The sequence below is a fragment of the Pediculus humanus genome, genomic scaffold (assembly GCF_000006295.1).
Source record: "Pediculus humanus corporis 1103172107644 genomic scaffold, whole genome shotgun sequence".
Lineage (NCBI taxonomy): Eukaryota > Metazoa > Arthropoda > Insecta > Psocodea > Pediculidae > Pediculus > Pediculus humanus.
This window is the reverse complement of record NW_002987255.1, coordinates 80,101-95,442: the sequence shown is the minus strand read 5'-3', so window position 1 is coordinate 95,442 and position 15,342 is coordinate 80,101. Positions and strand designations below refer to the sequence as shown.

The following is a 15,342-nucleotide window of genomic DNA, read 5'->3' as shown; positions in this document are numbered from 1 at the left end:
ATATGTAAATTAAAAATATTTTTCTTTATAGTAATAAACTAATATAAATAAATAAGTATACTTTTATTTAAATGGATATGTCAACTGCAACAAAAAAAAAAAAGAATTTTTTTTAATTTTTTATTATTTGTCTTTTATTATTTTTTGTGTATGGAATTGTTAAAAATTGTAAGTGCCTGTTGAATTATGTTTTTTTTTTTTTTTTTTTTTTTTTTTTTTTTTTTTTTTTTTTTAAGGTTTAACAAATAAATTAACAAAAACGTTATTTTTAGGAAATGTGAAGGAATTTTTAAATTTTATATAAAACTTACTAATACTTTTTGAACAAAATTACGTCAGTCAAAAAACAGGTTTTCGTAAGCCGATTTTTTAAGCAGGTTTCCTATTATGTAATTCAAAGCTTTGGCCATGCGTAACGAGCAGGAATTGCTGAAGAATAAGACGTATCGTAAAGTTCTGCTTTTATGAAATTTTCCTTGTCCAGAGGTTCCGGAAACACCGATGCAACTCCTAAAAATTTACAAGAGATCCGTTAATAAGCAAAAATAAGGTTCGATTCAAAAATAAAAAAAATTAGGTTTAATTGTAACATTGTAATACCTGTTTTATAGGCGTAATCCGCTACACGAACAGCAATTTTAGTAGAGCAGTTTTGGATGGCGGCCAAAGGAGGATATAAGCTTCCTCTATCGAGATCTCGTTCGGATACAAGATCAGCTAAAGCTTGAGCAGCCACCAAAAACAACTCGTTGCTAATTGTCTTGATGCCTACACAAATAACTCCTAAGGCAACTCCAGGAAAAATGTAAGAATTGTTTCCTTGTCCAGGATAAAATGTTTGACCGTTATACGTGACTGGAAGAAAAGGGGATCCGCTAGCAAATACACATTTACCCTAAATTAAAAAAAAAAAAAATTTACAACATGTTTTTTCCTTCATTATAGTAGCCTAAATTTTATAACAAACCATTGTGGCCGTGTAAGCTTGTTCGGCAGTACATTCCGCTTTAGCCGTTGGATTACTCAAAGCAAATATAATTGGCCTTTCATTATTTTTAGCCATTTCCTTCAGAATTTCAGTAGTAAAAGCTCCTGCAACTGCGGCTGCTCCTATAGTGCAAATGGTAAGAATAACAGTCAACAACTTTGTATTTTTTTTTTTTTTTACTTTTATTATGTCTTATTAATATTTTATCAAACTTACCAATTAAAACATTTGGTTTTGCACTTTTTACTACCTCTAAAAGAGTAGACACAGGGGCCCGATTTTGAGCAAACCGAAGCTTATGGGAAGTCAACCCTTCTCTGCCTTTTACAATCAATCCTTTGGAATCTACCATCCAAATTTTAGACTTGGCATCTTCAATCGAAGTTCCTTCTTTTGCCATGGCTCTGACAATGAGTTCGGCTATACCCAAAGAAGCTTCTCCGGCTCCTTGAAAAACTATAGTGTAATCCGAAAGTCTAGACTTGGTAATACGAAGAGAAGCTAAAAGTCCGGCTACGGCTACTGATGCCGTACCTTGAATATCATCGTTGAAAGTACAATATTTTTCTTGGTACGTTTCAAGAAGTCGAAAAGCATTTTGATTACCAAAATCTTCAAACTGAGTGGAAAAAAAAAATTTCAATGATGTATTATTTTATAAAAACATTAATTTTATTTCCTCTTGATAAAATGGCAACAAAATGTCTAAATATTAAATTTTTTTCAAACCTGAATGAGTACATTTTGTCCGAATCTTCTCACAGAAGCTTCCATAAATTCATTGATGAAAGCATAATATTCAGGACCAGTTACTCTATTTTGTCTCAAACCTATGTATAAAGGATCATTTAAGAAGGCTTGATTGTTAGTTCCCACATCTAAAGTGATTGGGAGACATTGATGAGGTTTGATTCCAGCCAAGGCTGTATAAAGAGAAAGTTTTCCAACAGGAATTCCCATTCCACAAACACCCAAATCGCCCAGACCCAGAATTCGCTCTCCATCGGTGACAACAATAGCTCGTACATCTCTTTCGGGCCTGGAATATTTTTTCAATCAGTTAAGTATAAAGCACGGAACTTTAAGGTTAGAATATAATTTTACATGAATTTAAAAATCTGTTTATTTTCTTACCAGTTTTTAAGAACATCGTAAATATGTCCTTTATCGTGAATGGTTATGAATAAACCTCTTGGTCTTCTAAAAATCAAACCATATTTTTGACAAGCCAAACCTACAGTTGGAGTATACACGAGAGGCATATATTGTTCAACATTTTCTTGCAAAAGCTTGTAAAAAAGACGTTCGTTACGATCCTGAAGACCCATCAAATATATGTATTTGCTCAAATCACTGTCGTATCCTTCTACGTTTAACTTACACAAACGAATTTGTTCTTCTTGGGTTTTAATGCATGGCGGAAGAAGTCCGTGAATACCTAAACTTTGCCTTTCTTCGATAGTAAAAGCCATGCCCTAAAAAAAAAAAAATCATTTTTTTCATTTATTTTTCGTTATTAATGAGTGTTTTCATTGCTATAAAAGGAAACTTTTGAAGGATATCAAACAGAATGTATTATTATTATTATTATTATTAATATTATTTTTTATTTTCATTTCAGGTATCAGAAGAATCGAGTAAAGTATTTCGCTGATACAAGGTAAAATAAACCTTTCAGAACCTCTTAATTTATTAATTAAGTTTAATAAAAAATTTTTAAAATTAGGTTTATAAAAAAATAATAATAATAATACTTCATTATTTTTAAGGTGAGTGTTTTTACTTAAGATTAAAATTTATGTATTTATATATATATATTATTTAAACACTTTTTTTTTTTTTTTTTTTTTATATATAGAGGCAGGTGAACTTTGATACGTCTAATTGTACGTTTAATAGAGAAACACGTTTAAATCCAAGGTAAATATAATTATTATTATTATTTTTTACCATTTTTTAAAAATGTTTAAATTGGTGTGATTTAGTATAATGTAATTATATTAAAATAATAATCTTTGATTTATAGTAATTGTTTTTTTTCTTTTTTTCCACAGATGCGGCTTTCAGTTTTTTTTTTCTTCATCTAATCACCATCATCTGACCCTTCAAAAAATAGAAAAGATGTTTCGAACCTCTTAGAAGGTCTCTTTTAAAATGAACCTCCTGTAAAAGGTAAGTTATTTTACATTATTTTATTAACTTTTTTGATGAGTTAAGTCGGTAATTACACCGTAGGAGTTATTATTTTAATAATAATTTAATTAACAATCAATTTAATAAGATTTAATAAATAAAATAAATTAAGTGAAAGGATTTATATATATATTGATTGTAATTCAATGTTGATCGATATCATATAAACCACCCACCGACCTCACTTGTTTAAAAAAAGAATAATAAAATAAATATTTAACAATAAATTGTGTGTCAGGCCAGGGTTGAACTAAGATATTCCATTCCATTTTTTTTTTTTATATGTGCAATTTTTTTTAAAAGGGTTATCGAATTGAATAATTCAATGAAAGTTGTTGTTGTTGTTGTTGTTTGTAGTATGTAATGTGAGAATAAAAAAAGGTAGAGTGAAAACAAGTTTTTTTTAGCAAGGTTGTGTAAAACGTACATTATTATTATTATTATTATTTCATCGAATTATCACAATGGGGAAAATTATAATAGTTAAAATATATAATTTTCATTTAAATTAATTAATAAATGAATTCCCAAGGACCAGATGTACAAAAAAAAAAAAAATTTAATACAAATGCAAATTCATTATTTAAATAAATATTAATAATTATTTATTTAACAAAACAAACAAACAAACAAATAGTTTTATATGATCGATTTAAATATTTTCACATTAATTTTAATCACATTGATTTTATTATAAATAATTTTTTTATTATTATTTTTATTATTATGAATTTTATTCAATTTTTATCTCGGTTTTCATTTTATAATATTTTACTCGATTTTGATTAATAACGTTTTAAATATTTTTCTTTTTTTTTTTTTTTTACTCTTAACTAACAATATTTTGCAAAAGGGTAATAAAATTTTATTTTAACGACTTTAAAGTAATAGTAATAAAAAAATTTAAAATTTTGAATTTACTATATTTAGACTGCATAAGGAACTTGATAAGATTTTACTTTATTTACAAGTTTAATACGGACACTAAACTATTTATTTTATTCGAAAAAAATTAATAAGAGTTTATTAATATTTTTACTACCCTAATTTTTATATTTTATTATTATTATTATTATTATTAACCTTGACAATTATAAAATCTAGACATTTGCGTTGTACGAATTAACTCCTACGACACGTTATTTTACATTTTTATAAAATGATTTATTTTTTTCACCTACAATCTAACTTCCAAGGATATTTTTTATTGTTTTTTTTTTAAATAGTTTTAATAATTAAATAATATAATAAATTAACCTACAAATGTTTCGCAAAAAAAAAAAATGATTTTCTGGCAAAATTAAATTTTCTTTTTTTTATTTTCGAGGTTTTATAATTAATTAATCAACTTGAATCTATCATTAAATAATTATTATTACAATCACATAAAGAATAAAATAATAAAATCCAAGTGAATTATTATCATTATTATTATTTTTTATAAAGAAAAACATCAATTTGTACTTTATGTTATACCTTAAGGTTAAGGTACACGCGTAATTTTTTTTAATTTTGAAAATTTCAGGGGCTGACACGTGGATTCCCCCAATACCCATTAATTTTAAATTTTTATTATTAAAAGGCGGTATTAATAAATAAATAAACCTAATGTCTTTGAATTTTTACTTTTCGTACCTTATAATAATAATAATAATAATAAAATGTTTTAAAATTTGGTTTTGGCCTCGAATTGAATTTAATGACTCATTGAATTGAGTCTATATTAAAACTATATATATATTTAACAGTTTTTTTTTAAAATATTAATAATAATGACATTTTCAGTATTAGAATGAAAGAAAGTGAAAGGAATAAAAATGAATCAGATCATTCATTATTTTTTTTTGAAAAGTTAAGGTTTTTAAATTATGAATTAGGTCGGTTAACAGAGGTCAAGTTGCTAAAAAAAAAAAAAAAAAAAAAATTATTAATATCTATGCGTACATGTATTCAATCGAAAGGAAGAAGTTATTGTAAAAATTATTAAATTACATACATAACATAAACGATTTAAGTTACATTTTTAAAAAAAAAAAAACATATAATTATAAATAATTTTCTAGAGTTTTAAATATAGTTTTGTTTTATACTTAAAAAAAAAAAAAAATTCGTTAAAACTGTTTACGTTTTTTTTTCAAAAATTGAGCAATCAAATAATAATAATATCAAATAAATAACAGTTTTAAATTAAAATTTAAGCGGAGTTTTTTATTTTTTTTTACTGTCATTATAAAAATAAATTAAATGAAAAGCACAGTAAACGTATAAAAAAATAATAATAATAATAATTTTGAAACCCGTATTTGGCCATATTTCGTGCATTTAAGAATTCATAGAATTTTATTAAAGACGAAGGAATGTCAGACAGTCGGCTAAATATTAAATCGAAATCGAAAAAAAAAAAAAAAAACGGGCCCGACTTTATTTTTTTTCTTTCTAATAAAACAAACACAACGACTAAACAATTTAAAATAAAATTAAAAATTTCATAAATTGATAGAATGTGAAAGCGGAAAAGATTTTAATTGGGAAACGCCTAATGACATCCTTAATCGATTAAAAAAAAAAAAATTTTTTTTTTTTTAAATTTCTAACGTAAATGACTTGACGAATTTCCAACGATTGCCACGATTTACTTCTACGAAAAAAAAAATTTATTAATCAAAATCACAACGAACCTCCTGTATTTTATCATTGACGGATAAAATCATAAATGAATTCATATCGATTTTGTATGTTTCGCATGAGACGAAAAAAAAAAAATCCTGTTCGTAACGTAAACGGTGATATACATACTGTCTCGTAATTTTCCACCGTGTGGAAATTCATAATTGTTTTCCTCGTATTTTCCTCACGGAATTTTTTTATAAAATGCTAATTAAATATTTTATATATATATAATTGGGAAAACCTCATCGCATTAAATTTCTGCATTTAATAATAATAATAATGATGATGAAATTTTTTTATTTATAAATTTCTGACGTGATAATTTTAATTGTAAATTTTTATTAAAATAAATTTTGAAAAATGGTGTGAATTATTCGTTTCGGTGGGAAAAAAAGGAACCGCAGATAAGGAAATTGGGGAAAAAAAACAGGAATTCAGGAATCAAAATTGTCAGGATGTGGAGAACTAAAACGGAAATAGTTACCCAGAATACTGGAAAGCAATTCGAAAAGAGTTTTTTCACCTTTTTAAAATATTAATTCTGCCTTGTTATAAATTAATTCGCCATTACTAAAATTAGTAATAATAATAATAATGATGATAATACAAAAATGCAAAAATTGAATTTCTCTTTTTAAAAATATGTTTTGAAAAAAAAAAAAAAAAACTTTGAGTGAAAGCCAGAATAAAAATTTTACGCATAAACAAACACACAAGTGACATTTTATATAAATTTTTACCCAAAATTCTTCGATATCCATTTCCGGAGGGAAAAAAATTTAATTTCATTATTCACAAACTCAAACACTTAAATGATGTTTGCTAAGAGAAAATATAATAATAATAATAACAAAACGGTTTTAATCCAAAAAAAAAAAATCAATAAAATTTCATTAGGGTCAACAGTAAATATGGCGATTATGAGATGAAATTTTACGGAAACGAAACAAAATTTTTTTTTGTACGACCCATAAAAAAAAAAAATGACTAACTCCTTTCTTTTTTTTTTTTTTTTTTACTATATAATAACAAATAAAAAATTTATCATTTGAAATCATTTCGATATATATATAATTTACATAAAATAGTTCATGGTTGATTGGATTTAACGATTTTTAAATGAATTTTTTTTTTTTTTTTTTTTAATTTTATCAGGAGGTATTTATTTTATTTATGTAATATTTTATCAGGAAAAAAAAATTTATTTTTTATTTTTATTTGATAATCATTATTATTTCTCTTCATATTTTTTCAAAGTTGTTTAATTATATTAACAAAAATGTCAATCACAATTATGACAATCAATAATGATAATTTTGCATTGAAATCAATTAAATTAATTAATTATTTTAACAAAATATTATTTATATATTTATTGAGGGAAAGAAAATTTTTTTTTAAAAATATCAAGTATTTATTATTTTAAAAATAAATAAATAAATTTTTTTTTTATATAAACGCATTAGGTCAAATCTCTGACCTAGAAATGAGGCATATTTTTGCAATAAAAAAAGAGAGAGAGAGAGAGAAAATAAATAAATAAATAAAGAAAGAAAACTAGGTCTTTTTTTACATGAATCAAAGTATATTTTAAGCCTTCACGTTCTAATAAAAAAAAAAAAAAAAAAAAAATTAGTAAATTGATTAAGACACAAATTTATGTAATTTCTTAATAGATAAAACCTATCTTATTAAAATTAAATAATAACGTTACTAAATTATTAAATTAACCAATTAATAACATGTCTCAACTCAACTACTTGCTAACAATAAATAAATAAATAAATAAAATTTTTTTTAAATAATTAAAAAAAAAAAAAAATTGTTTTTAATAGAAGCACATTTACAATAACAAAACCATTTAAAATCAACCAAATGAAACTTTCATTTATTATTATTATTTAATTTTTTTTGTTGTTGTTATTAATGCAAAAATTACATAATTTCCTTTAGGAAAAATTTTACTTAATAAAACATTTAATAACCTTGAATATTTCTCACAAAAGTGACGGTTAAAATTACTAAAAAAAAAAAAAGCCCTTAAGGATCAGGTCAGTGTCATTATTTAAATAATTATTATTTCTATTTTAGTTTTTTCTGTTTTTTTTTTTCACTTACATTTTTATTTTAAAAAAATCCCTTATTAATAAAATATATAAATTTATTAAAAATAAATTTACCCTGCTATCAGAAGACAATAAATTATCAAAAATACATTTATAATAGTATGAGTCAGTAAATATGGAAATCCACCAATCGCACATAATTAATATTCACATAGAATAATTTAACATTTTTTACTTATTTATTAAGTCAATCAATCAATCAATCAATCACAATCGTTTATATTTGCATAAATAAAAATTAACCCAAAAAAAAAAAAAAAAAAAAAATGATGACTGACTACTATTGAAAATTATTAACAAAAAAAATTGTTTCAATTATTACCGGACATACCGATCGTTAACCACAAAAAAAAAAAAAAGAAAAACTCAAACGTTTTCCCCCCAAAAAAAAAAAAGAGGAAAATTTTCATGCATTATTCAATGTTTTTTTCGTTTTTTATTTAATCGATAAATTTAAATGAGAGAGAGAGTATATAATAATAACCGCCATTTTAGAATTTTTTTTTTTTTTTTTTAAATTTAAATTTATAACGTAATAAATTGTTTATGTATTTATATACAATTAACAATGAACGTTTTGATAAAATATTATTACTTATTTACATAATATACTACAAAATGTGTGAATTATTATTTTTTAATAACTAAACAAATAATAATAATAATAATAATAATAATTTAATAACAAATATATAGTTCTCATAATAATAATATTACTTAAAAAAGGTTATGTTTGATCAAGTATAATTTAAACAATAATTTCTTTTTTTTAAAATAATTAATTTTATATAATTATAAAGCTTAAAAGTGACAGTTTAAACAAATAATAATAATAATAAAATTTCAACTCATTAATGATGATAATAATTTTCTTTTCTTTAAATTAAAAACATAATATGAAGTTAAGTGGGAAGTGGGGATACATTTAAATTGCTTAAAAATATATAATTAAACATTTTTTTTCTTGTTTTCCTTTTCATACATTTAATGATTAATGATTGAAATTATTTTTATTTTTTTCATGACAAAAATTTTAAGACATTTACCTCTATATATAATTTGCATTTGAATTATTATTATTATTATTATTTATATTTGAAATATTTACTACCTTGTTCAATTGAGGATCTCTCAAGTGATCTATCCCTCGGGTTTGATTATGAATAATATTATCACCGGTATATTCTCCATGCGTCCATTGTCCAACACGATCTTTAAACATTTTTATTTTTTTATTTTGTACCACCGATACTTTTCCTAATAAAAACTCAACTAATAATTGAAATAAAACAAAGGTATATTAAATAGTTTTAAGTTTTTTAACCTTATCATGTATGTATATTACGGCTTCTCCATTGGTCGTTTTATGAAAAGCAGCTGATGCGCACTGTACTTGCGCAGTAAAATAAAATTAATGTTAAATTAATTACATTTATTCTTTTTCACACATTAATTTTTTAACAATTGAAAATAAAAAAAAAAAAAAATTATTAATTAGTTTAATACGTACAATATTTGAGAAATTCAATAATAATAATAATAATATCAATAATTTTAAATTTATTATTTAAACAACCCCTTTGACTTTTTTTTTTTTTTTTCTATCTTTGAAATAATTGCATGTTCATGCATACAAAATCCCTTCTTCTTCTAATAAAACATTTTCAAAAATTTACAATTTTTTTAAATATTTTATTTAAATAAAAAGTAATTAATATAGTAATTATCGTAGTGAGTAATCTAAACCTATGAGTATTTTATACTGAATTACATAATTAATAAAATACTCTGTCTCATGACTTTTAAGGTCACAAAAAATTACCAACTAATCTAATAAAATAAAATAAAATTTGATTTAACTAATAAATGTATTAAATTTTAAATCACAATAAAATAAATAAATAAAAATATATATAATAATTAACAAAGGTATAGTTTTAAAACACTATCATCATCTCATATTATTTTTATCACATATTACTTAATTTACATAGTAAACATTTTTCTGAAAAAAATTTTTTTTTTTTTTTTTTACTTTATTATTGTTGATTTTTAATTACTAATAATAATAATAATAATAACTTTTTTTATTGCTATATACTGCGTGTAAAATTTTGTGAGTGTTATTATAAACATTAATATACCTTGAAATAAGATGTGATGAAAAAACAGGAGAAGGATTCAGGATAACACATTCTCGACAAAATTTTTTTTGTAATCAGATTATTTAATAATCTTGAGGTTTAAATTATATGAAAGGTTACTGGGAAAACATGCACATATAGTTGGATTCCAGTATTAATTAACAAGCATAGGAGACATCTAAAAATAATAATAATTTATCAATAATAGAGTATTATTACTTCATATTAATAAATAAAATAAATGTCAAATATTTTAGATTATAATTTAAATTTTTTGAAAATATTATTTTTTTCTAAAACATGAAATTGATTCAATTTTTGGCTATTCTTTTTTTTGGTTAGTTTAATTTTAACTAATACGATTTTAAAAAAAAAAACAATATAATACAACTTATATTGTAAATAATTAAAAAAAAAAAAAAATTTAAATACTGATTTTGTCATTAAAAATCTCTTTGGTGTAAAAAATAAGCACCAATACTTTCTAACCAAATAACTTAATTAATTCCTACATAAAATAATAAAATTTATTAAAATTGACTTGTTACTTAAAAAAAAAAAAATAATTTAAATACTGACGAATGACATAATACTTGAATTTTGCCTAAATAATACGAAAAATACTATCAGTAAATAATAATAATAATAATGAGACCTTAAAATCAAAAAAAAAAAAAAAACTAAAAACGAATGATTATTTCATTTTAACCATTACGATTTTCTCCGACTAGAAACCACAATTTAAAAAAAAAAAAAAAAAAAAAATTATTTAAAATATTAGCAAATACTTTTTTTTTTTTTTTTGTTTTAATATTTTGGGTGACCTGCCTTTACGGGTATATTAACAGCATCTTGATGAGGCCACGTGTATGTACTCGGAAGAACACTCTCATAATGATAATCATACATCTGACCCTCAATAAATGCTCTTTTGCTGGGAGGCTCTGGATAATGAGTGGCCAAGCCTAAAAAATATAAGGAATATTTTATATTAGGATACCTCGTTTCTGGTCTTTTTAAGATAACCTATGAAACATGTTAAAAAACTTAATGTCGAATCGATTTCGTTTTATTTTCACAGAAAATTTTACTAACCTTTTTCGTAAGCATATTTAGCTATATCTGTAGCGATTTGAACTGAACAAGTTCGAATACTGTTTAACGGTGGGTATATACTTCCTTTTTCTAAATCTGCATCAGACACGCTGTCAGCCAATGCCTAAAGTATGAATAATATTACTTTTGATATTTATAAAAATATCAATTTTATGTTTTTTACTTTAACCGACTAAAACAAATTTGTAAGGAAAAAAAAAAAAAAAAAAAAAAACAAACCTGAGCTGCCAATATAAACAAATGATTTGAAATATGATGCATTCCAGTTGCGATGACACCCAATGCAACTCCTGGGAATATATATGCATTATTTCCTTGACCCGTTTTATATGTCTTACCATTATATGTTACCGGAGGAAAAGGAGAGCCGCTAGCAAATATACACCGACCCTCAGTATGAATGTAAGCCTGTTCAGCAGTGCATTCGGCTTTACTTGTCGGATTACTCAAGGCAAATATTATCGGCCTCTCATTATATTCTGCCATTTTTTTTAATATTTCTGGAGTGAAAGCTCCAGCTGCTGCCGAGGCTCCAATCATAATTGATGGCTTTATATCTGTTACAACTGATAATAAATCTTTTGTTGGAGCATGGTCTTTGACATAAGCACTCTTATGTCCATCAAGTTTCCCTTCGGGCCTGTCTTTAGCGAGTAATCCATCTATGTCCACCATCCAAATTTTCTTTCTTGCTTCTTCAATTGACAAACCTTCTGTTCTCATGGCAGTTGTGCAGAGATTAGCTATGCCAACTGCTGCCTCACCCGCTCCCAAAAATAAAATCGTATGATCGGAGAGATTTTTTCCCGTTAATCTTTTAGTTACTAACAATCCAGCGACAGCAACTGCTGCAGTTCCCTGAATATCATCGTTAAAAGTGCAATATGAATCAATGTATTTGTCCAAAAATCGAAAGGCATTATGATTACCAAAGTCCTCAAACTAAAAACAAATACGTTTCTAATTTAATACATTACGAACAAAAATTTTGTATTTTTAATAAATTGCAGAACAAGAATAAAAAATAATTCAAAAATAATTACTTTTATAAACTTTAATTTTGTCCATTAGATTCTAAATATTTTAATGTACGAAAACAAAAAAATTAAATTTTCATTTCCCTCTTAATCTACTGTTAGAAAGTTCTACCAACTCAACAAATTTTTTTTTTTTACTGTAAAGCATAATAATAAAAATTTTAACCTGAATTAGAGTATTGCAACCATAACGTTTCACTACGGCTTGCATAAATTCGTCAATAAATTCATCGTATCTGGAACCGGTAACACGCCTTTGACGTAAGCCAACATATAAAGGGTCTTCCAATAATTGTGAATTATTTGTTCCAACGTCAAGCGTGATAGGGAGACACTGATGAGGTTTAATCCCAGCTAATGCAGTGTAAAGTGAAAGTTTTCCAACAGGTATTCCCATTCCGCAAGCTCCTAAATCTCCTAGTCCTAAAATACGTTCTCCATCTGTCACGCATATGGCTTTGACATCAGATTCTGGCCTTTACAGGTGCATACAAACAAAATTTTTCATAATTCGTGAAAGAAAAAAAAAAAAACGCAAAGCTGTAAATAATAATAAAATTACCAATTTCTTAAAACTTCAAAAACATGATTTTTATCATTGATTGTAATAAATAATCCTCTTGGTCTTCTGTAAATGAGGCCAAACTTTTGGCAAGCCAATCCAACTGTTGGGGTGTATACGATAGGCATTAACATTTCTATATTCTCTGATAACAAACGAAAAAATAATTTTTCATTTCTTTCTTGTAATTCGCACAGATACAAATATTTATTTAAATCTTCTTTATATCTTTCAACTGATATTTTACACAATTCTACTTGTTCTTCTTGTGTTTTAAATTTTGGTGGCATGAGTCCATGAATACCTAAAATTTGTCTTTCTTCTAATGTGAAAGCTAAACCCTACAATTAATTATTCAAAATAAAAACGGCTTTTAAAAAAAATGAAAATAGTATCATTAACACAATCGAGTTTTTAAAGTTGGAACATTAAGGATGTCTCACCTCATACCAACCTTATTTAATCTAGGGTCTCTTAAATGACTGATGCCCATAATTCTAGATGGAGTAAGAATATCTCCTGTAACTTCATGATAATTTTTCTTTTGTATGAAATTTACTCTGGGAACTTTTAGCAATGATTTTTTACCAGAAACCTATTTAAAATTTACATCGAAACATATATCATGAATTGTAAACCATATAAAAGAAATATTTACAAACACATTTTTAGAATGAATTTATAAAGTGTTAATTACTAAATTTAATTACTCACCACTTTGCTTAGTTTACATGCATGACTTATTGTTTTAGTAGAATGACTAGAAATAAAGCAAGGAAATTCTAGATATTGCTTTAAGTTTCCAATATTGTTCGTTTTATGGCTAATAATATTTTTGTGAACTGCATGAAGGACATGATTTTTTCTTTTGGCAAATGAAAATGCACTGCATTTAGTTCTGAAAAAAAAAAAAATAAAATACAATTAATTTGAACATTTTAACTTTTGAATTCAATTAATCATTATTATTTTATTATGACATAAATTATATAATCAAATTATAATTTTCAATATTAAAATACTTTATTAATGGTAGTAGTTTATAAGTAATTAACAAATAATAATTTTAATATTAATATTAATAAGTAAGGTAACAATAGTAGTAAATGTTAAATTTCAAATAAAAAATTAAACACAATTAATAGCTATAGAGTTTACTGGATTTGTGCCATCCAAAAAAACAATATGTGAAAAAATTATATATTTAAAGCGAATATTTTATTTAATTAATCAATATTTTTAAAAGTTTAAATTAAAAGAGCTTATTATTATGGTGTGAAAGAATTGAAATTATTTATTTATATTCGTTATACATATTTCTGTCGTTATTATTTTTAATAAAAAAATGGTTAAAATATGAAGTTAAAAGTGATAAAAATTAATGAGAGTAAATTATATTCTCAGTAAATTAATTTAAAATTAAACTACTTACGATGTACATTTAGGCAGTATCGTCCACATTTTTATTTTTTTTTTTTTTTTTGGTTTTAACAGAAATAAAAATGAATATTCCCTCTAATTCGGTAACGCTGCGCAGGATCGTTAAAGGTTTATTTTTGCTTTAGCGGCGATACTCGAAATGTAATCAAGAGTTATTTTAATAAATCAGGCATTTCTTCATTATATTAACGTTACTCATGATTGTTTTTTCGCCTTGATCTAAACTGGTAAATAATTTTTAAAATTTTATATACCACCGAGCCAAATTTTTATTTTTTTTTTTAAATAAATGTATAATTAACAATAAAAAAGTAATAAGTAAAGGACATATTGATTTAAGGAACTCACTAACCAAATTTAGTAAGACTATCTAATCGCAAAATTTGACTCTTCTGCTATTCCGCTCGTATTTATAGCGCCAACTTAAACGACAATAAGAAAAAAATTTTTTTTTCTCATGCATAAATTAAAATTTTAACGTCCATTTTGTTTTGCAGCTGTTAATTAATGTTATGTCCGAAATTATAACCTAATATTTTACAGTTTTAATGTTAAAAATAATATTAAAAAAAGCAACTTTTTCTTGTTAATTAAGTAGTGTGAAAGATTAAAAACTAAAAATTCTAGAATGTGTAAAAATAAAAAGACTTCTGTTATAAGAATAAGTGATTTATTAAAAAAAAAAAAAAAGCTAAAACTTAATTTAATAAAAATCAAGCTTGTATACAATAATATTAAAACAGGCTATTCCACGTTATGTAAATAGGAACAATTAACATTTAAAAAATAATCTATAAATTCAAAAAAAAAAAAAAAAAAAAAAAAGTTTTGTTCCAATAACATGTCGAATGTAACTTTTTCTTTAAAATTTTAATTTACATTTTATATTAGTAAAAATAATACTTGCAACGTTGCAGTACTTATTTACTGTTACTCTGCAAAACACTTTTTTCTTTTTTTGTTACCATTAAAATAAATTAAAATTTTAAACGGATAACTCTTGGATTATAAGAAACAATAACACAAAATTATCGTAAGCAGTAAATAATAATTCTTTGTTTCCTTT

General features: G+C 24.0%; 1 protein-coding gene across 1 annotated transcript; it reads right to left on the bottom strand.

Moving 5' to 3' along the window:
- Positions 1-394: 394 nt before the first annotated feature.
- On the bottom strand, positions 395-13,573 carry Phum_PHUM268250 (NADP-dependent malic enzyme, putative; the record flags this gene model as incomplete). The annotated part of the gene is made up of 14 exons (XM_002426635.1): positions 395-510; positions 601-895; positions 968-1,110; positions 1,205-1,607; positions 1,718-2,027; positions 2,123-2,463; positions 9,089-9,249; positions 10,946-11,086; positions 11,217-11,340; positions 11,457-12,179; positions 12,441-12,750; positions 12,837-13,177; positions 13,291-13,431; positions 13,568-13,573. The coding sequence occupies 14 exons, from the start codon at positions 13,571-13,573 to the stop codon at positions 395-397; spliced, it is 3,555 nt and encodes a 1,184-aa protein (XP_002426680.1).
- Between the last annotated feature and the right edge of the window lie 1,769 nt (positions 13,574-15,342).